The sequence below is a fragment of the Ochotona curzoniae genome, unplaced genomic scaffold (assembly GCF_017591425.1).
Source record: "Ochotona curzoniae isolate NIBS_2020 unplaced genomic scaffold, NIBS_Ocur_1.0 patch75, whole genome shotgun sequence".
NCBI classification, from domain to species: domain Eukaryota; kingdom Metazoa; phylum Chordata; class Mammalia; order Lagomorpha; family Ochotonidae; genus Ochotona; species Ochotona curzoniae.
In genome coordinates, this window is record NW_024467056.1 from 843,874 (window position 1) to 867,414 (window position 23,541).

At 51.2% G+C, this 23,541-nt stretch overlaps 1 protein-coding gene across 5 annotated transcripts in view; it reads left to right on the forward strand.

Moving 5' to 3' along the window:
- The window catches only part of LOC121168206 (calpain-3), a 39,597-nt gene extending 16,262 nt beyond the window's left edge, over positions 1-23,335 (forward strand). For 2 of the 5 annotated variants that reach the window (XM_040998103.1, XM_040998104.1), the window contains exons 2-21: positions 3,101-3,170; positions 4,569-4,687; positions 5,794-5,927; positions 6,574-6,742; positions 9,026-9,109; positions 10,271-10,356; positions 11,182-11,259; positions 11,984-12,144; positions 13,154-13,323; positions 13,579-13,590; positions 14,128-14,336; positions 15,028-15,064; positions 21,125-21,202; positions 21,508-21,565; positions 21,656-21,720; positions 22,035-22,103; positions 22,194-22,272; positions 22,451-22,567; positions 22,835-22,893; positions 23,309-23,335. In XM_040998103.1, coding sequence (XP_040854037.1) covers positions 3,101-3,170; positions 4,569-4,687; positions 5,794-5,927; positions 6,574-6,742; positions 9,026-9,109; positions 10,271-10,356; positions 11,182-11,259; positions 11,984-12,144; positions 13,154-13,323; positions 13,579-13,590; positions 14,128-14,336; positions 15,028-15,064; positions 21,125-21,202; positions 21,508-21,565; positions 21,656-21,720; positions 22,035-22,103; positions 22,194-22,272; positions 22,451-22,567; positions 22,835-22,893; positions 23,309-23,335 — 1,881 coding nt within the window. Of the gene's footprint in view, positions 1-3,100; positions 3,171-4,568; positions 4,688-5,793; positions 5,928-6,573; positions 6,743-7,495; positions 7,640-9,025; positions 9,110-10,270; positions 10,357-11,181; positions 11,260-11,983; positions 12,145-13,153; positions 13,324-13,578; positions 13,591-14,127; positions 14,337-15,027; positions 15,065-17,553; positions 17,572-20,143; positions 20,255-21,124; positions 21,203-21,507; positions 21,566-21,655; positions 21,721-22,034; positions 22,104-22,193; positions 22,273-22,450; positions 22,568-22,834; positions 22,894-23,308 lie in introns of all 5 variants that reach the window. The other 3 variants (XM_040998101.1, XM_040998100.1, XM_040998102.1) reach the window with 3 other exon arrangements.
- Positions 23,336-23,541: the final 206 nt, after the last annotated feature.

A 23,541-nucleotide genomic window follows, 5' to 3' on the forward strand; every position in this document is an offset into this window, starting at 1 on the left:
TCCTCTCTGTATATCTGACTTTCCAATAAATAAATAAATCTTTAAAAAATTTTTTTAATTGTATTTGAGGGCCTGACATGGTAGCCTAGTAGCTAAAGTCCTCACCTTGCATATGGGATCCCTTATGGATCCGAGTTTGTATCCTAGCTGTTCCACTTTCCAACCAGGTCCATGCTTGTATCCTGAGAAGGCAGTCGAAGACAGCTAAAACCCTTGGGACCCTGCACCCTCATGGGAGACCTGGGAGAAGCTCCTGGCTGCTGGGTTCAGGTTGGCTCAGCTCTGGTTGTTGTGGCCACTTGGGGAGTGAACCAGTGAGTTGAAGAGCTTTCTGTCTCTCCTTCTCTCTATAGATCTGACTTTACAATAAAGAGACACAGAGAGAGAGAATATGTCAGAGAGACACACAGAGAGAGAATATGTTTCCATCTGTTGGTTCACTCCCTCTAATGTCGTGACCGAGACTGGGCAAGGCCAAAGTCAGTCACGCAGTACTCGCCTTCTGCTGGGTGGCAGGAATCTAAGAAGTGCTGCCGCAGGGGAGGAACCCCAAACTCCACAGAATTGTGTCATAAAATTAAAACTTAAAAAAAATAGTGCTGCCCCAAAAAGTCTACATCAGCAGGAAGCAGGAATCAAGGCCAGAGTTCTGATGTAAGATACAGGCAACCTAACCACTAGGCTAAACACTTGCCTAGAAGTTTGGCTAGTATTAATGTAAGGTCTGATGGGCTTCCCACCGAAAGCATCTTCATACAGATAATTGGTCAGGGCAGGCGTTATGGCACAGCTGGTTAAACTGCTACTTGGAATGTCTGCATGTCACATCAGAATATGGGTTTCAGTCTTGGCTTCCTACTTCTAAACCAGCTTCCTCTTACTTTTATTTATTTATTTAAATTTATTTTTATTTGAATGGCAGATTTTACAGAAAGAGAATGAGACACAGAGAGAGAGAGGTCTACCATCTGCTGGCTCATTCCCCAAGTGGTTTGCAACCGCCAGGACTGAGCCAATCTGAAGCCTAGAGCCAGAAGCTTCTTCTGAGTCTCCCATATGAGTGCAGGACCCTAGCACTTGGGTCATCCTTCACTGCCTTCCCAGGTCATAAGCAGGGAGCTGGATCAGAAGTGTATCAGCTGGGCGCACAAACTGGCACCCATATAGGGTACTGGCACTTGTATGTGGAGGATTAGCTTTCTATACGACCATACCCAGCCCTGTTTTATTTAAATATATTTAAACTCACTTTTCAGGGTTTCTCTTCTCTGTCAGTTTTATAGAGACATACCTGTTCCCCAAATTTCTTGTTGTCACCAACCTTAATGAGGTTGATTTGGTGTTTGGCACACAGGACCTCCACCAACTTGACATACATGGGCTCATCACAGTTGGATGCCAGCACACAGAGGTGGGCTTGGTGCTTGTCTAAGGCTTTAGCTGCTTCACAGATGACATGCGCGAGGCTGTTGTGGATGAGGACGGTCTTGAGCATCTCTTGTAAAGCAATGTTCACGTCCATTACACCTCAGCAGTGATGCCTTCCTTGGCCATGGTGGTGGGTTACGAGTGAAGCCAAATCTTGAACACACTGCAAGGACAAATAGTAACGGGTTTGTCCCCAAGCAAGGCCAGCAAGCCCACCCCCGCTGCTGCACTCACACTAACCTCAGGCCTTGCCTCTGCACAATATATATATATAATTTTTACATATTTGAAAGGCAGAGTTAGAGTGAGTTTGAGCTCTCCCATCTGCTGGTTGATTTCCTCAATGGCCGTAGCAATTGGGCCTGGGCCAGGCTGAAGCCATAAGTAAGGAACTTCACCATATGGTTGCTGGGGCCTAAGAACTTGGACCATCTTCCAGTGCCTTTTCCAGACGTGTTAGCAGCGAGCTGGATTGGAAGTGTAGCATTCAGGATGCAAACCTGTGCCCAAATGGGATGCCAGCATTGCAGAGGGCAACTTTACTAGCTATGTAGCAAGGTCAGCCCTGTTAACTTCCTTCTAATGCGTCCTAACATGCAGCAGATGATGGCTGATATAGTTAGACCCCTGACACCCATGTGCAAGATTGTGTGGTGTTGTGGGCACTGGGCCTTGTCTGGCACAGCCCTGGCTGCAAATATTTAGGGAGTGAACCAGTGGCTGGAAGACCTCTCTCTCTCTCTCTCTCTCTCTCTCCCCCGCCACTGTTAGTGTGTGTGTGTGAGAGAGAGAGAGACTCTTTCAAGTAGACAAAAATAAGCAAGCAAAGAATTAGTGGTTTTGGCTTCTTCCACGGCTTTTCATTTCTAAGGAGGGAGTTGCTGGGCTGTGATAGAATCAAGATTTTTTTCCCCATCTGGAGCTCTGAGGGGACTTGGATCACTTGGCTTTATTGGGCTGCCCTTGAGTGCAGAAAACAGTGAGCAAGTGGCAGGTCACGGGAATGGCAAGACTCCCCAAAGCTGAGAAGGCGGCTGTTGAAGCCAAAACACTAAATCAGAAAAGGTACTCGAGCGTGTGACCCATCAAACAGGAACAAGAGCACCCCCTGCTGGCCTCTCTGGGCTGGTGCCCCAGAATTTAATGCACTCTGCTCCCTGGCAGTGGCCCACTAGGCTCCTGTTACACTGCCTCTCCCCTGCCCAGCGTGCATGTCCTAGAGGCCTAGGGCTCACTCTAAATGTCTCTGGCCACATATGAGGAGAAAGGCCTTAATTCCCCTCCTCACCAGCTTCATTTCTCTGGCACTGGGAAAGCTGGCACCAAGATCTGCTCTCACTCGGCCCAAGCTGCCACAGGAAAGAGGCTGCCCTGCTCTCTAGGTAGCTGCATCAGGTGCTCGGGGGGAGTATGGAATGACGCATAATTCCTGCTGCTACTCCCTGCTGGCTGTATGTCCTTGAGCCAACTTCTTAGCCTCTCTGATCCTCCTTTTACATGAAAAATAAGCAGACTGACATCTGATTCACAGGTCTGTTCTTGGAGACCTGAGTGAGGATTGTATGTCCGGCTCCTGATGCATAGTGAGCAAGTTCCGCCTCCAGGAACTCGACGCAGACCAGCAACTGTGTTCATGTTCTTTCCATCTGACCATTGCCATTTTGTTTCACAGGAGATCTGTGAGAACCCCCGGTTCATCATTGGTGGAGCCAACAGAACTGACATCTGCCAGGGAGACCTAGGTAGGATTGCCCCCTCATGAATGTCCCCTCATCTGCCCTGCCAGGTGATCCAGGGGTGACTATAAGGTGTTGTACCTCTGGGAAAGGGATAGCCATCCCCAGTGGCATGTCCCCTAGTCTTACCTTCCAGCTCAAGGCCACTGCCACTCTCTGCTCAGCCCTGCTTTCCCCTGTCCTTCCTCCTCCCAAGCTAGCTGTATAGCCAGCATTCCCTTCAGCGTAGCAAAGCTGCACAAACTTGAAAAGCACAGACCACTGAAGGGCCCTTCCACTGTCCCCAACAGGTCACAATAAGGGGAGACCTTTCCAAAAAAAAGCCACCTTTTGCCAGGAGGATGGGCAGCCAGGGATGTGTTTTCGTTGAGCCTTCTGTGGTGAGGAGCTGGGCCAGCTCTGTACTATGCACTTGGTGAGAACCTCCACTCATGGAGAAAGGGCCCCCAAGACCAGTGAAAGGGCCTGAGCTTGGTGGGCTCTTAGAAGATAGGTTGAGGGGAGGCTGGGATCCGGATTCCTACCCCAGGTTGCAGGACAGCTGCCTGCAGGGCCCTGAGAAGCCAGTGACCTTCTGGCCTTTGTAACCAAGGCCCCTATTGCTTCTTGGCCCTTTAGTTAAGATCAAGTGAAACCAGGACCCCACTTGCCAGGCAGGGACAGGGCAGGGCCTGGCAGCTCTCAGTCTCTGCCCTGTTCTTTCAGCATTGCAAGTACCTCAACCCTAGACCTGCCAGCATGCACACTAGCTGTGCCTTTAGGCTTTTCCTCATCCTGTCTGTCTGTCTGTCTGTCTGTCTGTCTCTCTCTCTCTCTCTCTCTCTCTGTCTGTCTCTCATTTCCACATATCCAGAGCAAAGTGACTATAGAGTCCTCTTCCCAGAAGCAACCCGGGAATGAGAAAATGCCCACATCTCATCCCTTCTTGCTGTCCTCTGCAGATTGACTCCAGGGCTTTACTCACAACACAACAAAGATCTCTGGGTTAATGGTGACTGGAAACTTGGTCATTGCCCAGGTTACAAAGGACAAAAGGACTCATACCTTGGTGCTGTGGGGCTGGGCAACTCTCAGCAGCTGTTAGGAAGAATGAGCTAATCATGATTGCCTATTGTCCTGTCTCTAGTGAGGTACAAAAGAAAAGTGAATTCCTATTGCAAAAGGAGGACTTGCCTGGGCTTCAGGTGAAGGTACAGTCCCCAGACCTTGTGGACTGTAGCCATGAAGTCTGGCCAGAGTCTCCCTCCATAGTGAGGTCCTCCATGAGGTCAGATCTGGAAGCAGGATGCCAGGCACCAGGAAAATCCTTATTCTTCCAAGGGAGTGGGACTGCCAGCTGGTTTGGGGTCTTCCTGCCCCCTGGAGGGCACCCTAATACAGCCCATGCCACGTGTCCACCTACAGGGGACTGCTGGTTCCTCGCAGCCATTGCCTGCCTCACCCTGAACGAACGGCTGCTTTTCCGTGTCATCCCCCATGATCAGAGCTTCACCGAGAACTACGCAGGCATCTTCCACTTCCAGGTGAGCAGTGGCAGGTGCAGTGGCAGTGGTGGTCCACTGGTCTCATACCTCGACTTCCTTAGCAGCTTCAGGAAGTGTTCTACCATCTCCACCATGAGAATGGGCAGGGACCCCCCTCACAGCTTCCAGTTGATTTTTCACCATACTACCCCTACTCCCTCTTCACCCGCCCCCCAACTTCCACTGTATTCCAGAAAGTTAAAAGTCCTGGTTGCTGACTGGTGGGTTTGTTGTCACTCCCCAGCCAGCTGTCTGCTATGTTGCTGTCCTTCTCAAACAAGTGCAAGGAGTGTCTGCATCAGCAAATCTGAGGACTTTGGGCTGTTGTAGAGAAGACGTGGAGCCATGACCCTCAGCTCGTGCGCATTTCTAGTCGCTTAGGGCAGGCCATCCAAGCCCATCACTCACCTCTTCTAGGCTCAGGAAGGTGATGTGTCTGCTTGCCTTGAACCTCAGGCCTGACAACCCTAGAATTGTTATCGCTGCCCTCAGAACATAGGAGAAGCGGCAGGCCCACAGCTGCTTTGGTTTTCTGATTCGTCCAACTAGCAGTGTCCCTTCCATCCCAATATTTTAAAGGCCTGGTAATATCCAAAGGACCTCAATGACCAAGGCCAGATAGATCTTCTGTCCTCTGGCTCTTTGTCAGTTACAACTGACAGGACTACTACAGCTGGGCAGTGATGCTACTCCAGCCACCCTTCCCCATGGGTGACACCCTTCCTGCTTCTATAGTGACTGCCTGGTTAGTCATCACAAGCACTGCATGGCCTTTTCACCCAAACCAACAGTTCTCAACAGAGCCACCTCAACACATAGACACCCAGGCCCTGCCCCCGACTCCCCAGTCCTGGGGTAGTCACCAGGTACCTGCTATCCCCTGCTCCAGGCTGGATCCTACAGGATATACCAAGTCTTGTGTGATTTATTCCCTGTCCTCAGGGCACTCATTCTAAAAGAGGGAGAACTACTCCCCACCCCAAGCTCAGAGGAGCAGGAGGCAGCACCCGGCTTCTGGGCCTTGGAAATGCTGTTGTTTTGGAAGCCAAGAGCCCCTTGCAGGAGGTAGGATCTGAGCTGGGGACCCTCTGCTTGTTCCCACGCAGTTCTGGCGTTATGGAGACTGGGTTGATGTGGTCATCGATGACTGCCTGCCTACCTACAATAATCAACTGGTTTTCACCAAATCTAACCACCGCAATGAGTTTTGGAGTGCTCTGCTGGAGAAGGCTTATGCCAAGTAAGGCCACCCCGTGGAAGGGATGATGATGATGTGTGTGTGCATGCACACACATGAGGGCCAACCTAGGTCTCCCTCAGACTTGTACATGTGTGTGTCCACTGGGAACCAAAGTTAGAGCAGTACCCCCAGCAATCAGAAAAAAACATGAAGTTAGAGAAGGTTTGTATTGGAAACTTTTGGCTCCCTGCAGCATGTATTTCCATTCTGTGCTGGTGCAGATCTTGGCTCCAAGCATCCTTTCCTCTGGAGCTCTGACCCCAGAGCCTGACCTGGTGGCTTGGCCTCTGAAGTTTGCAGTATTTTCATAGGCATCACTTTCTGCTCCCTACCCGCCCGCCCCCAATCCCACTTGGAGACTCCTCCTCAGATGCTAATGGCTTCCAGGTTCAGAATGCAGCAGTAGAAAGAAAACCATCAGGCCATGGGGATGGTGGGAATGGGGATGGTGGGAATGGGGATGGTGGGGATGCTGGCTCTCTGGCCTTGGGTGAATTGCTTGGCCTGTTGAGCTTAGCGCTGCATGTAGGGTGATGGGGAGGTGATCATATCCACAGCATCCAGGGCTGCCACTGTGCTGGTGGCTGCTGCTTGAACCAGCTGCATTGAGTTCTGTGGCCTGGTCAGTCTCCATACTTTTTCCAAGGCTACATGGTTCCTATGAGGCTCTGAAAGGTGGGAACACCACCGAGGCCATGGAGGACTTCACCGGAGGGGTGACCGAGTTCTTCGAGATCAAGGATGCTCCCTGGGACATGTACAAGATCATGAGGAAGGCCATTGAGAGAGGCTCCCTCATGGGCTGCTCCATTGATGTAAGTGTGGGGCCTGGGGCACTGGATAGCACCACAGAACCATCTTTCTGGGACCGAGAAAATGTTGTTGCTTCAGGAAACTGGAAGTCACTCTGAATCTTGACAACTTGGCATGTCTCAAAAGGGAGGAGTTCCCAGAGATGGCCAGTCAAGAGGGCAAGGACATTCTGAGCCCTGGTGTTAGGGCAGAGAGATGCAAGGGGCCCCTCAGTCCATGGATTCTCAGCCATCAGAGCTGTACAGTCCCAGCCCGGTCCCATTCAGCTGACCACATCTCTGATACAGGCTTCCCATTTTCCCTGGAGAACCTCCTGGTCATTGAGTTTGGCCCCATCCCTGACCTGGATGTGGGCTTTACACTGTTATCTGGGAGGAGGTTGGCCTGCAGGGCATCTGTACAACAAGGGGACAGAAGCTGAGAACGAAGGGCAAGGAGATAGCAGTTCACAGCCAAGCCTCCTGGGCCCCAGGAGACCTGCCTTACCTGAGAGCTGCTCAAGGTGGCGGAGGGGGCAAGATGTAGGTAATCCCTTGTCCTCACAGTGGCTGGGGGAAGCCTGAAGCATCTGGGCACCAACTCCACAGGGACAGTGTCTGCATGTTTTTGCCTCTCTGCCTGTCTTCTCTACTGATCTTTCCTTATCTGTCCCTTCCCTTCTCTCTACTTCCTATCCTTTCCACCCTCCTTTGTTTGCTCCCTGTCCTGTCCCGGGGTGTACCCCCCCTGCCCAACCCTCCCTCGTCGGGTCTCAGGATGGCACCAACATGACCTTTGGAACCTCTCCTTCTGGCCTCAACATGGGGGAGTTGATTGCGCGGATGGTGAGGAATATGGATAACTCGCTACTGAGGGATTCAGACCTCATACCACAAGGCTCAGATGACAGACCAACCCGGGTGTGTAAATCCTGCATTGTCCATGCTGACCCACAGTCCTCCTCCCTGCTCAGCTGCATACCCAGCCCCCTGGCCTTGTAACTGTCCGACTCCTTGTGGCATCTTGGTAGACAAAGCGAAGTCTTGGGCTCTGACCCCTGGTCCACTGCCCCACTGCTCATAGTGCTCATAGTCTCATGGGCTCACTCTTTCACACACTATGCAGGTTCGTGGGAGGCACCTGGGCCTCACAAGAAAACATGGAGGAAAATGTAACCTCTGCTTTCCACTTGATCGCTCCTCGTTCACTAAATGTCCTTCTGAGATTGTCCTCTGCATGCAGTCACACTGTGACTGAAAGGATGTCATGTTGCATGTACTTCTTGGCAACCTTTTCCAGTTGGCTTTCTATTAAATGTGCTTTCTATTAAATGGCTATTCTCCTTTAACATTTTTAATAGCTGTGCAGTACAACACAATGCACAAGGGTTATCATTTCCTTACCCAAGATCCTCTTATTAAAAAGCTAGAGTCCTTTTTTCTTTTTTTGGGGGGGGGGAGCTGGAAGGGTGCTACTATTCAAAATGCCAAATTCTTGTATCTGTGTGAATCCAAGATAAATTCCACAGGATAGATCTCACACACACACACACACACACACACGTACACACACACTCTGAAATGCACTAGCTGAAACCGTGAAGGCCCTGTCTAGGGCACCTTGGGCTTTGGAGATCCTACCTTCCTGCCCAAGCATCCCACCCAGGGTTCCAACTTATACCTATTTACAAATGGACAAGCACTGGACCCATATCTGAGAATAAAGGTCCTCTGAATCCATTCCTTGGGTGCTGGGGCTCATGAGGGTTCTGTTATCCCATTTCAGGTGGCTGTTAAAGGGGTAATGGGACAAAAAGAAGGGTTAGACCTATGAGAGTACTTTCAAAGATTCATGGTAAAATGTAATCTGAAGATACATTTATTTTTGTGTAGAATTTTTAAGCTCCATATGATTTTTCCCCAGTACATATTTTTCATGAACCATGTGAGGACCTGTATGTGCAGATTTCAAAATGGCTTTGAAGTAAACTTTTCTTTTCATTGTGTTTTCCACATACGTTTTGAAGTCACCTCGACTGTACTTCATCAAATCTCTCCTCTTGGTCCCTTTCTCAGCTAGAAACTCAATCCTGGCTGAGCTCAGGGAGGGAGGGAGGAGCCTGGCCTTCATGGTGCCCCCACCACTTAGCTTGCTCCTGGGACGGCACCAAAGTGTTAAAGGGTCAGTGAGGGTCTGCTGCTAGTGACGGGGGCCAGGGAGTTCCAGGAACCAGCCAGTGTGAGCTTTGCAAGGAGCAGAGCTCTGGCTCCCAGCTGCTGATGGACTGCCTGGTGTTTGCTCCACAGACCATCGTCCCTGTCCAGTATGAGACAAGAATGGCTTGTGGCCTGGTCAGAGGTCATGCCTACTCAGTCACAGGGCTAGAGGAGGTGAGTCTGGTGGGACATAGCAGGGCTTGGGGGCCTCACCTGGGTTGACCTCTGGAAGTCAGAACTTGGGTACCCTTCTTCCCCAACTGCAGGGTTTAGCGTCCAGCCAGGGGATTCCACTCAAGGACAACACCACATGCCCTGGGGGTGGAGGGACCCTCAGGAATACCCTCTTTATCCATGCTTTTAGTGCTAAGGTTGCGAGTTTCCCAGTGTTTCCAAGGAACAAACAGAAGCATGTTTTGTGGTTTCTCTCATTTTGTGCTCTGACAATATCAATGTTTTGTTCCCTCCTGGGTCATGAGAGACAGGGACCTTGTCAGGCCTGTCACACACAGTCGAGCAGGTGGTACACAGGAACTTGCAGCCAGTGGGAACAAGGAATGCTCATTCGTTCTTTCTTTCTTCCTTTCTTTCTTTCTTTCTTCCTTTCTTCCTTTCTTTCTTTCTTTCTTTCTTTCTTTCTTTCTTTCTTTCTTTCTTTCTTTCTTTCTTTCTTTCTTTCTTTCTTTCTTTCTTTTACTATTATTGTTTTTTATTCTTATTTTCCATTTCACAGCTTTGTAGGTATAGGGCTTCCCCGCTTTCCGTCTCTATTCTCCCTCCCACATCTCCCCTCCCCAATGTCCCCTGTATTTTACAATAATATAGTTCTTTAGCTAAGTCTCGACTCCAATTTTTTTATGAGATTTTAGATGTAAGCAATGGTAGAGAGTCTAGTATCTTGTTGTCAAGGTATATTTAACAGTTTTGGGGGTTCCACCTTTTATTCGGGAGTAGAGATACATACTGCAGCTCACTGATTTAGCTGAAAGCAGCTTTTGTTTGCAGTTCTTAACAGGGGTCATCTGTTAATTCTCACCTAGATTTCTAAATTCTTATGAAGGGTCTATCCCATACCCCCTGCTTCTTCCCAATGGCTGCTGTAGCCTTGGCTGTGCTTTGGGAAAGCACTCCTCAGAAGATATGGAGGAGACCACCATGCCTTGACTCTTAAGGCTCGGCAGTGAGCTGCTGGCTGGTCTCCTGGGCCCAGGCCAGCCAGGACAAAGCCAGCATCCCCACAGGGCTTCATTACTTGGCCCCATCCCAGTCCTCTGGGCAGCACAGAAGAACCTGTTTCTAGAAGTCTCCTCACATGAGAGCTTATCTTTGCCCAAGGCCCTGTTCAAAGGTGAGAAAGTGAAGTTGGTGCGCCTACGGAACCCTTGGGGCCAGGTGGAGTGGAATGGATCTTGGAGTGACGGGTAGGTAGGGGTGACAAACAGAGGTGACCTGGAGGGTGGGAGATGTGCATTCTAAGAGAATCCTTTGTGCCCCACCAGTTGTCTCCTCTGCTGGTCTAGCTCATCCTTGCGGTGACCCAGCCTCGAACATCCAGCCAGCCTTGACCTCCTTCCAGTTGGTGGCTCCATTGTGGTGGCTGCTGACAGTTGAGTTCTGCTCAGTGAATCAGGAACACACATGAGCTGTCTTCCTTCCCTCTTTAAGAAGAGAGTGTGTAAAACTCTCGTGGCCTTTAGCCACCCAGTGGTGGGCTGTGTCCTGGCCAGATGGGTATCCTTGGCCTTTTTCTTGGTCAAGCTCAGGTGGTTTCTCATACAGTGGGTGCTAAGCTCATGGTGTGGTAGTGGGATTCCATGTGCTTGCCCCAGCCTTGTGAGGAGTGATAAAATCTCTTGCCTCCTGAAGCTGAGGAACCAGAGCTGGTAGGTGACCTAATTGGCCCAAAGTGACATAGCAAGAGCTATCACTGAATGGCAACCCCAGTTGGTCTGTTTCCAGAGCCCAACTCAACCTTTCAGATGTGTGGGGGAGCAAAGATTCCACCAGAAAAAGGGATAAATCCCTACAAATACACCCAGACTCTAGTCTTTGTGGGGAGGGTTGTGGGAGGTCGTGGCCTGGGTTTGTACAGAAGGTAATGAATTGGATGGGCCTTGTAATGGTCCATGCCAGCTACAGCACTGAGATGGCCTGGTCCTGTAGTTTGCCCATACTTGGTAACCATGCCCATTCCAACACATATCAAGCCCCGTTTTCTTCCCCTCACACCCTGTCTTTCCTACCAGCTGGAAGGACTGGAGCTTCGTGGACAAAGACGAGAGGGCCCGTCTACAGCACCAGGTCACTGAGGATGGGGAGTTTTGGTGAGTACACAGGTAGGAGGGCTGAGCCGGGCAAGGGCTGGCATAGAGGGATAAAACCTCAAGCCTCCATGGCTAGACAGAGGCATCTGACTCCAGCACGTGGGATATCTGGGCCTGACCTCCCTACTCCTCCTCCAGTCCAAGACTGGAAAGATGGATGTCTAAGAGGAACCTAGCAAGTCTCCATGATGACTGAGCCAGAATCCAGGCAATGTACCTTGGCCTTTGTATCACCTGTGCCCACACTGCTGAGCCACTCATGCTCTGTGGCTGTAACACAGCTCTCCTCTGAGCACATGAAACTGAACTTACCCTGATCTCTCAACGCTACCCTTGACCTGGAGTCCCAGCTTCTAGAGGAGCTTCCTTGAGGACCCCTAAATGCACCTGTGTTCATGATGCTGTTCACCTTAGATGTTGCTTTCTGGCTTGTCCTCTCCCAAATGATCCCAGGGCTTAGCACCGTGTGTCCATCAAGACAGGAGATCTGAATTTCTGTTGCACTTTCCCAGCCAGGATGCAAGAGTTTAATTAGTAGAAGGTATGAGAGTGTCTGGGAATAAATACATCAAAAATTGACAGTGTTCACTCTAAACAACAGCTAGCACCCTGTGAGGGCACTGACCAAATGCCTTTGGTCGATTGAGTTGGGCAAGGAAGCTCAACAGTCTCCGCTTTGCCCTACTTCTGCACTGTTCTCTCTACCCCTCATTCCATTCCCCAGGATGTCATATGAGGACTTCATCTTCCACTTCACTAAGCTGGAGATCTGCAACCTCACGGCTGACGCCCTGGAGTCTGACAAGCTCCAGACCTGGACCGTGTCAGTGAATGAGGGCCGCTGGGTGCGAGGCTGTTCTGCTGGAGGCTGTCGCAACTTCCCAGGTGGGAGACACTCCACAGAGGCAAGGAGGGGAGGTTGGCCAGCAGTATAAGTGCTGCCAGGCAGGGTGACCTTGACATTGACCTTGGCTGTCCTCTCCTGAGCTCCTACTGCGGTCCTGACATGCAGCACATCTGTAAACCCTCCCCATGTTACTAAGGAGGACACTACTGTGCTCCAGAGTTGACAATGGGGAGCTGATAGCAACTTTTATTAAGGGTATGTTTACGTAAGGCAGAGTTAGAGAAGGGAAGAGGCAGAGAGCTGGCAATCATGTTTGAGCAGTAAACTGATTCAGAACAAGCACAGGATGGCCCTAGAGGACCACGTGGGCTGCTAGTGCAGAAGTTCAAGCTGGGGGCTGGATATGTGGGAACATGTACAGGGTGATATGTGGGACAGAAACAATGAGGAATGACATCAAGAATGGCAAGGAGTTTAGTTTGGGACATGGGAAGGTTGAGGTGCTTATAGGATACCAAGATGAAGATTTTCAATAGAGTTAGATGGATGAACTAGAAGGACACATGATAATAGGCTAAGTCCTGCAAGCTGGAGCCCTGGGCCACCAGTAGTGCAGGCTCAGTCCCAGCCTGAAGGCATCTGGAGCAGGGAAACGGCTGGTGTCATTCTGGGTCCAGGCTTAGAGGCTTGAGAACCCCAGGGGGAGGGAGGCACTGGCTGGAGTGGTCAGAGGCCTGGGCTTTCATGGCCAAGGGCAACAGGAGGAGGAATGGACAGGAGTGGACCACATCTTACTTCTGCCTTTCTGTTGCATCCCAGCTGTTTGAATGGCTCCCCTTGGCAGGGAAGGTGACCTCTGCCCACTCTGTGGCCCACCTGTGCTGCAGCCACAGCAGGAAGAATGGCCTCACCCTACTGAGCTGCCACCCCAAGTTCACTGTCCCCTGGGAACTAGGGAGAAACAGTTGCCCCAACTGCCTTCCCTCCCTGTTCTCTCTCTGTGGGGCAGAACTGAATGTGCTCGTTTCCTTCTGTGTGGGGTTGCAGACACGTTTTGGACCAACCCCCAGTACCGACTGAAGCTCCTGGAGGAGGACGACGATCCTGACGACTCCGAAGTGATCTGCAGCTTCCTGGTGGCCCTGATGCAAAAGAACCGGCGGAAAGACCGCAAGCTGGGGGCCAACCTCTTCACCATTGGCTTCGCCATCTACGAGGTGCGCCAGCCCTGGGGCCACCACCTTCCCACCCAGGGCAGCTTCGGGACTTCCTCTGAGCTCAGGCACCCCTAGCCCAGCTTTGCTGGAAACAACCAGGAAACATGGGGAAGAGGGACTGGGCCAGTTGGCAGGACCCTGGCGGTAGGGGGTGGGTCACAGGTCTGCCTGCCTTCCCTCTGTCCTGGTGGCCACTCCCTCCTGCAAGTTCCACATCCTCATTCTCACCCAAGGCACCTTCTGTTTTTCCCCAAGGTTCCCAAAGAGGTACAGCAGTGGCAGCAGCTGGTCATGGTGGGCGTCGCCTGTGGTGCCTGCATTTCTCTGAGTCTCCGTGTGTGGTCCACGGGCAGGACAGGCCACGGCTGGCCCCGTGACCACCATCCCTACATTGAGCACTGCTGCCCTTTCTCCCTCCCTGCCCCCAGACACTCCACCTGCCAAGGCACACACACACCTACTTGGACACACTCCTGGATACTGCCCAGGGTGGCTGCCCCCTTGTGGAGTGGGGTGGGGTGGGATGAGGACAGTTGGCTCCCTGAGAGCCCAGGCAAGCCCTTCTCCCTAGCTGGAAGGGTCTCTGGTGAGTGGTATCTGGGTAGGGCAGACTTGACTTGGTGCCTCTGAGTCAACAAAAAGGAAGAGGAGGTGAGGTCAGAAATCCCCATGGGTTGAGCTATGTGAGGCCATGGGACCCAAAAGTGGATGATCAGGAGGTTGGGAGGAGACACTGAGGGGACCATGGGCAGGACAGGGTGTCCTCTGGCCAGGGCTCCCATGGTGAGCTCTCCTGTCCCCCAGATGCACGGAAACAAGCAGCACCTGCAGAAGGACTTTTTCCTATACAACGCCTCCAAGGCCAGGAGCAAGACTTACATCAACATGCGGGAGGTGTCCCAGCGCTTCCGCTTGCCCCCCAGCGAATACGTCATTGTGCCCTCCACCTATGAGCCCCACCAGGAGGGTGAATTCATCCTGAGGGTCTTCTCGGAAAAGCGGAACCTCTCAGAGTAAGTACTAGCCCCACAGAAAGCTCACATGGTCCATTCTAGAGACTTGGGGTCCTGAGCCAGGTTGTACCTGTTCCCCCACTCCCCACATGGCCACTATCCACTAGTCCATTTCTTCAATGATCCTGGAGATGTTTCCTGAGAATCTGTCACAAACACATTCCAGGCCCTCAAGACTACAGCAGTAAACAGGAAGAAAGCCCTGTGTTCATGAGGTTAATGTCCCAGCATGGGACAGGAACCGCTTATGGTACCTTGCATTGGAAGAAATCATAGGGAGCAAATCAAAGTAGGGAAAAATGATAGGAAAGGTTGGGGGTGACTGATGTCTTCCATTAGGGGGAGCCCAGAAAACTAGCATGGCCACATCCGTCCTTGGGCCTTGACCTCAACACTGAGTTAAAAGGCTGGCCACTCTGCTCGTTGTCCCCAGAAGTGGTGCCATGTCCATGGGGGTAGGCATCTGGGTCATCCCTCGGCCAGCTCTGGCCAGCACCAAAAAGATCCCCCCATCCTGGGTGTGGCAGTTGGGGGTGGTGCCTGGGGTGGGAAATGCTAATGTAGAGGGTTCTGTTGAGGCGCACCTGACTTGGTCACTGTGGAGCCAGGTGACCTGTACAGATCCTCCAGGTGCTTCTGCTGGTTCCTGGTGGACAGACACGAAGATGCTGTCATGTTTGTACCCTCACAGGGAAGCTGAGAATACAATCTCTGTGGACAGACCCGTGGTGAGTTGTTGTTATTCTGTTCTTGAAGTATCAAAAGACAGATGACAAAGAGGGAGGGAGATTTTCCATTTGCTTGTTCACTCACCTGGAAGTTCACTTTGAGATAGGCTGAAGTCAGGGACCAGGAACTACATCCGGGTCTCCCGTATGAATTACAGGGGTACTTGGACCATCATCTGCTGCTTCCCAGGAAGCTAGTTAGGTAGTGGATTAGCAAGGACGCCAGTCTGGCACTCCGATATGGGATGGCAGCATTGCAAGTGGAGGCTTAGCGCACTGCACCACAATGTTGGACTGTTTTGTTTTTTTGATAGTGGAGTGTTGTTTGTTTAGCTCTTTTGAAAAAGGTCACATTGTCTGATCTAGTGATCTAGGTAGAAGACAAGTAGTGATGGCACAGAGGACAGAGCTTGGCAGAGGGATGGGGGTGGCCAGGCAGTGCAGAGCAATCCCTGCATGTAGCTGTAACTTCTGCTGGGCATGGCCACAAAGGGGCCTTCTGGAAGAAAGAAGGGAGAAGCAGTCCGAACAGAGGGAGGAAATGAGGGCATTGGAACTGACAAGAGCAGTGGTTGACTTTGGATTGAGGCTAGATAACATTTGACTTCTGATGTATGTGTATATATATATGTGTGTGTATGTGTATATATACACATTTAATTTTATTTTTAATTTTATGATACAATTCCACAGGCTCTGGGATTTTCCTTACTTCCTCCCCAAACTCCCTCCTCCCCTCAACTGATTTTCCCCATATTGTAACAATAGTATAGTCTTTCATAAGCAGTCATAAGTCCATTATTGTGCTAAATTCTGATACATTTTTTTTAAAGGCCTATCAGCTCTGGACCCAGCACCAAAACCTGGGTTCTTTTAAATTAGCTTAGTGGTCTGGGCTGATGACATGGTGACATGGCCCCTCTGAGTCAATTTCCTGTTCTCCGTATAAAGGGCATCAAGTGACTTCCAAGGCCTTGGTGAGGCCTAAATCCACGGGATGGTATATGTGAAGCCCCTGGCCCATCATGGGCACTGCCAAGGAGGTCATCACTCGGGTCTTCTCCCCATGTCCTGTGTCATGGATGCCGCACAGTCTAAAATGTAGGCAGGTTTATCATCAGGCGTGGGGCAGGGCTGGGGTAAGGGACCCAGGGAACGTGCTGGTGACTGTCCCAGAATCCTGGGACCTGAAGAGGCCGCCGTCCCTGGGAATGGAGGGTGCACCCAGGGCCTCTGGGGGGAAAAGGGCTCTCTAGGCACTTCTCTGCAAGCAGCTCTCTGCCCACTGTCCTGTAGCTGTGGCAAGTATCCAAGCCTCCTAGGACAGCACTAGGCACGCTGGGTGCTTTTTTTTTTTTTCTTTTTCATGATACAGTTCCATAGACTCAGGGATTTCCCCTTCCACCCTCCTCACTTCCCTTCCCCCCACTACTATTTTCCTCTATATGATTACAATAATATAGTCCTTCAACAGTCACAAGTTTGTCATTTAAGTGTAGGTAGACAATGGTAGAAAGTCCAGTGTCCTATTGTCAAGATATATTTAAGAGTTTGAGAGTCCATTTATTCGGGAGTAGAGATGCATACTGTATCTTCACTTCTTGGTATGCTAGCTTCCATTATAGAGTTTTTCTAAGTGAACATATGTATATACATGTTTATATATCTATTGATCTTGTATTTTGCATGAAAATTGCCTTATATCAGAGAGAATGTGTGATATTTGTTCTTTGGGATTGGCTTATTTCACTGAGCATAATGGTCTCTAGCTGGGACCATTAACCAGGTTTTATTCTGAGCCTCTGATTCCTGCTAATTAGGAAACTCAGGCTCAAAGACGTGTGGTAATTGGCATGTCCCCTGGGAGAGCGAGCATCGGGAGGGGTTTTGGTGTCCCAGTGCTGGTGTACTTGTGTGGAGTTCTCAGGTGACACCTGGCTTCAGTGCCAGAGTGGCAATTATGATCTGGAGAGTTGGCCGCCCCCAGCTCATCTGCTAATTCCCATGGGTGCCCCAGGCTCACTGCTAATTTTGCTCAAGATACCCCAAACCTGGATTCCTCCCTGCTACATGTTTGCTCAAAAAAAATGTTTTTTAAGAAATATTTCAAAACTCATTTTTAGGACAGTTTGAGCCACATTTTTATTTTGGTGTTGAAGCAATTTTATTTATTTTTTTTAATGTATTAGCCAGATAATTTTCTTTCCATGGTTATGTCAGTAACAGTGGATTACAGCAGCAAAGCCATGGCAGCAGCCAGGCTCCGGACATGGAGGAAGGATAACAGAGAATTCTTCCCTCCCTCTGCACTCTGTTCCTTTCTGAATCATTTTCTGATACATTTCTGGTTCCATTTAACCCTGATTCCTGGATCCTGGAGCCCCAATCCAAATTTCAGGATCAGGATTCAGGGAAGCTGAAAGGTGCTGGATGTCCTTGGAACTTTCTTTTCACATATTCTACATTTACTGTTTCCGTTTCTTATACAGAAGAAGAAAAAAGCCAAGGTGAGTATAGCAGGGTGAGTGGGTGGAAAGCTGTGTGTTTGTGTGTGTGCATGTGCGCATGCACGGGGTAAGGTATGTGTGCATGAGCTTACGTGTGCGTTCACCAGGTGCACCCCTTCCTCCCCTCTGCCTTGAGCTCCCGATTGGACCCAGTGTGCAGCAGTAATGGCTGACACAGCTGAGGGGAGCTTACCAGCTGGACTTTCTATGAATTAACTCGATGCTCACCACAGCCCTGTGAGATTGGTACTGTTAGTACCCCCATTTTCTGAAGGGTGAAGGGGAATAGATGGACTAATATACACAAGGCTGCACCACCAGAAAGTGGTGGGGCCAGTGCTGGGGACCAGGGGCCCCAGAGCCTGCTCTGAACCACCGCAGCCATCACATAAGGCCTGGTGTCAATGTGGATGGCGCAGCCTGGACACTGTCTCCCAGAGGTCCCATGAGCCCTAGCTCTGGTGCTGAGCAGACACGCAGCAGGCAGCTAGCACACGCAGGCACTGTGCTGGGAGCAAATCACTTCTTGTTCCAGCACTGTGTATGAGGTTCATGCTTTGTCTGTTCCCTTCACAGATAAAGTCCAGGATCAGGAAACAGTGTGTGTGGGGAAAATGGATGATAATCTATCTGCTGCAACACCAGCTTCTTGCCAACCCCTCTAAAGTGTCTGTACTCCAAGGTCCATGCTGGCACTACCCACACTTAAGCCCTTTGTGGTAGGAACGCCCCATGGCCACACCATGTCCAAAGACACCCCTTTCCTTGGCTGTGGCCTACATATCTTCTCAGATCTTCCTAAGCTTTCATTACTGGAGCTAGAGATCCTTCGCTTAGAAGGCAGAGCAGGCCAGGGGCTTCTTGGAACCAGTGTCGGGGTATTGTGGTCGCTTGTCTGACTCACTGCATGAAGGCAGAGGGTCAGGTTGCTTTTCTGCTCTGAGGGCCTGTCCTCCACACCCTACCTCCCTGTCCTGGCTTTCACTGCAGGCTGCAGGCGTGGCCTACACTCCCTCCTTATGCTTCTCTTCATGTGCATGAGCATGTCTGAAACACAGCCTTCCTGTGTAGCACTTGATATGTTTCCACAGTTACAGTTGTATGGTGCTTCTTTGATTCCTATAAAAACTCTAAGGAAGAGGAAAGGCTTGTGCTTTTTTTTTTTAAGATTTATTTTTCTTGGAAAGGCAGATATACATAGAGAGGAAGATCTTCCGTCCATTGATTCACTCCCCAAGTGAGCGCAACAGCCGGTGCTATGCCGATCCAAAGCCAGGAGCCTCTTCTGGGTCTCCCACGCGGGTGCAGGGTCCCAAAGCTCTGGGCCGTCCTCGACTGCTTTCCCGGGCCACAGGCGGGGAGCTGGATGGGAAGCGGGGCTGCCGGGATTAGAACCTGCACCCATATGGGATCCCAGGCGTGCAAGGCGAGGACCTTAACCACTATGCCATTGCGCCGGGCCCTGCTTGTGCTTTACATACCCATTTTTGGAGGAGTGAGCTGAGGCTAGTGTTCTCCTAGAGGAGGGGCAAGGGCTAGGCTCTAGCCACTGCCATATTATGACCTCTTCCTCACCAAGTACTATCAAGTACTCATCAGTCTTTCTTTAAGATTTATTTTGGGGTCGGTGCAGTGGTCTAGTGGCTAAAGTCCTCGCTTTGAACACACTGGGCCTCCCATGTGGATACAGGGTCCCAAAGCTTTGGGACGTCCTTGATTGCTTTCCCAGGCCACAAGCAGGTAGCTGGATGGAAAATGGAGCAACTGGGACATGAACTAGTGCCTACATGGTATCCCAGCAGATGCAAAGTGAGGATTTAGCTACTAGGCTACCACGCCAGGCCCTGCTCATCAGTTTTTTAGGACTGATCTGACAGGCAGTGTGAAGAGAGTAGACAGATTTTTCACCCACAGGTTTACTCCCTAAGGGACTGCAATAGGCAGGACTGGGTTTGACTCGAGCCTGGATCTTGAAACTCCACAAGGGTTTCCTTCATGTATTTGGATCTGCTGCTTTCTCAGGAGCGTGAGCAGGAAGCTGGATCAGAAGTGAAGCAGTGAGGACTCAAATTGGCACTCTGATATAGGATGCCAACGTCACTCTAAAAGTGGTGGCTTAACCTTCTGTGCCACAATATCAGCTCCCTCTTTCTCTGAATCTTTTTCCTTCAGTACTTGACAGGGCCGCAGAGGTTGCTTCAAAGAGCTTCCATGGCCACTGAGCTGTGAAGGGTGCTAGGGATGGAGGGACACCCTCTGTTTTAAACCCAGGGGCTCTGTCATGGCTTCAGCATATTCTGGGAATATTTCATTGGAACAATGTTTCTAGGTGAAAAGATCTACAAAACCTGAGACTGTGCTCTAGATCAGGCTGCTGTATTGTTCTCACAGATACCCCTTCCTTGACTCTCGCATGATTGGGCAGGGGGTAGGTGTTCAGTGGAGGTCAAGTCGCACAGCCTGTTAGGGACAGAGCAGGAGTTTCCAGCTGTGGTCTTTTCCTATGCTCACTGGACAAGGCTGTAATTCTTTTTTTCCTGCCTGCCCCTCCCCACCTCCCGGCTCTCTCCAGCCCATCATCTTCGTTTCCGACAGAGCAAACAGCAACAAGGAGCTGTGTGTGGACCAGGAGTCCGAGGGCAAAGACAAATCAAGCCCTGATAAACAGGAGCCGTCCCCACAGGTTTCTCGGCATGTGACAATGCATGGGGCGGCCAGCGTTACAACAGGGGTGCTTGTGCTCTTGGGGTACCTGGAACTGGAGGAGTTCACAGGGCAGTGGTGTGGGGGGAGGGCGAAAGTCTAACATTTACAAGTTTGGATTTGTCCATTTCTGAAATCTCAAAATGGGGATGCCCCTTTAGGTTTGGCTGGTGGTCTCTTGTACATGTACATACATGCCCACCCCAGGATAGGAAAAGGAAGCCACACCTCCACCCTGCAGCTTCTGCAACCAGAACAGTGAGAGGGGAGAAGGGCTGAGCCCCAACAGCTTCAGTCTCCAAGCTCTTTTCTGCAAGGTTGCAGAGAAAGGGGACTGATGTCAGCAATGGGGAGGCAGGGGAGGGTGGAATGGGGAGAGGCTGTCATAGAAAGCTTAGTGAAGGTTGTCTTAAGGGGCAACATTCCCCGGAGATCCAAAGCCGCCACCTCTGACCTGGAGCGCCCAGGTCTGGCTTCTCTTTTACCCCCAGAGATGTGGCTTCTCTGGTCCCAGGTAACTGGAGGAATTGGAATAGTCAGATCACCACTTGGAGGACATTCAGCTGCAGTGGTGGGGCTAAAAACAGCGGGGAAGTCCCTGGCCCAGGGATGCTGAGGGGGCCCAGGGGACTGTCTGCATGTCTCCTGTGTCCCCTCAGCCTGCAGTGTGGGGCAGGGCTGGGGAGGGGCTGTTCTTGAAGGCTTAGGAGACTCACTGCAGAGCGGCAGCTCTCACCGAGAGGAGCACTTTGCCCTGTACTGGCTCGTGCCACCCCCATGGCTGCTCTAGGTACTGGGGCTCTGTCCAGACCCCAATTCCTGGAATTGGTCTTGCTTTGTACATCCACAGCCACAGCCTGGCAATACTAACTGGGAAAGTGAAGAGCAGCAGCAGTTCCGGAACATCTTCAAGCAGATAGCAGGTGATGTGAGTACCTGCAGCCCTGGCTTCTCCCGTTCCCTGCTTCCGCGACTAGCTGCCGCACTGCAGTCCGGAAGAAGGCATCCTTCATCTCAGTGGAAACGGCATGGCCATGTGTCCGTCCTTGAGTTGCTGACTGGACATGTTCACTGTGCAGCTCATAAGCCCTTCCATCCAGGGCTGTACTATCCAAACAGCTGAGGGTGCAGCATTAGAAAGCCCTTACTTCCTGGGATGGAGGAAGACAGGCAAGGAGTTGGCCAGCATGGTTGCCTGGGATTGGCTGCACAAAGTTCTTTCTCATTCCTCAGGAAATGGAGATCTGTGCAGATGAACTCAAGAATGTCCTTAACACATTGGTGAAAAAAGGTGTGTGGCTCAACCTGGCTGGGGGCGTGGCATGCTGGGTGCCAGGGCCAGGGGCCCCGGAGCCATGACTCACCCTCTCCATGCCCTCAGATCAGGACCTGAAGATGCAGGGGTTCACACTGGAGTCCTGCCGAAGCATGATCGCACTCCTGGATGTATCCTTCCTACTGCCCTTTTCCCCACCCTGTTACCTCTCTGTGGGGCCCAAGGCTGGGGTACAGGGTTCCGTCAGGCAGAGGGCCCAAATGTATGCCCGAGGAAAGGCCTCAAGAGAGTTGAATTAGGATGCCCTGCAAGGACTTCTTAGGGGCAGAGATAAGGGCTTGGGGCCCTGATAGCAGAAATGATCATAAGGCAAATGGCTCTGAATGTCAGAGCAAGAAGGAACCTCAGTGTGTAAGAGACCCCAGGTGGAGGGTTCCAGGGAGACTTCACTGTGTACCCTCTAGCCCTGAGCTCCCTCCTGCAGACCGATGGCTCTGGAAGGCTGAACCTGCAAGAGTTCCATCACCTCTGGAAGAAGATCAAGGCCTGGCAGGTGGGAAGGGAATCGGTATGGCAGACGAAAGAGGGGTGTTCAGGGATTCAACATGTGACCTCTCCTTACCCCCTCAATTTCTATGACCAGAAAATTTTCAAGCGCTATGACACAAACCAATCTGGAACCATCAACAGCTATGAGATGCGGAATGCCGTCAATGATGCAGGTGCAAGGGGAGATGGGTAGCAGGGATGTGGGCTGAGCTGGTGGCAGTAAGAACAAGGCTGTTCCCTGCTAGCTTGCTGTGTTCCTCTCCCAGGCATCAGTGGCCCAGACAGTGAAAACAAGCCACATGGGCGGGCTCCCGCCTCTCCCGTTCTTCCCCATAACACTCCCCTTCACAGGGTTTCACCTCAACAGCCAGCTCTATGACATCATCACCATGCGCTACGCAGACAAGCACATGAACATCGACTTCGACAGCTTCATCTGCTGCTTCGTCCGGCTGGAGGGCATGTTCAGTAAGTGGAGAACGGCCCTCCTGCCCTCGCACCCTCCTCCCTGGGATGGTGGGCATAGTAGCACTGTCTGCCCCATTACTCTCCCATGCAGTCTGTCTAGGTTCTCTTTGGGCCCAGAACAGAGTGGCAAAGGGAGGGTTACTGGCGAGCATGCACCTGTAGATACCTGTGAGGGAGGGCAGCCATAGCTCACAGACCGAGGACAAGCTGCTGTGGAGGTAGGGCGAGCCTGTAACTGGCATCTGCCCTGTTAACTCTTCCACACAGGAGCCTTTCATGCATTTGACAAGGATGGAGATGGTGTCATCAAACTCAATGTGCTGGAGGTAAGGTGTTAACCAATGCAGCATCTCCCCTTCAGCCCTACACCTTACCTTGCAAGGTGGAGGACTCGACAGGCAGCCTGGATCCACCACGTCTCCTCACTTCCAAATGGTGGTGGAGGGATGGGACAGGAAAGGACCTGGAGGATGAAAGCTCAACAGGGAATGTGGTTCACAAGGCACTGTGTAGTGGGGCAAAGTTTGTAAATGGGCTAGTTCCGAAAATGACCTTGCTGGAAAAGTTCTATTTTCCTAGGGAAGATTTGAGGGGACAGGATGCAGTAAACCACTGCTTCTCTAAACCTTTCTGGTATCTGGCATGTAGGGACTGTTCCCTTTTCCCCTGCCCCACAAGACCCTTAGGCAGAGCTGTGGGAGTTCTTTTCCTATGTTCTGATCTTGGGACTTGCTCTTCCAGTGGCTGCAGCTCACCATGTACGCCTGAACCAGGCTGGCCTCCACCAAGGCCATGCCAAGATCACTCAGGATTTAAACTGCACCCAATACAGTTAGAGCCACTTACCTCAAAGGACCCAGCAGCTGCAGCCCCTGACACATCTCCAGGTGCCTCATCGGTCTTGCTCCTTCCTCCTCCACTCCCTACTCAGCCTGGATGTGTCACGCCCAGCATAACCCCACAGTAAAGCAATG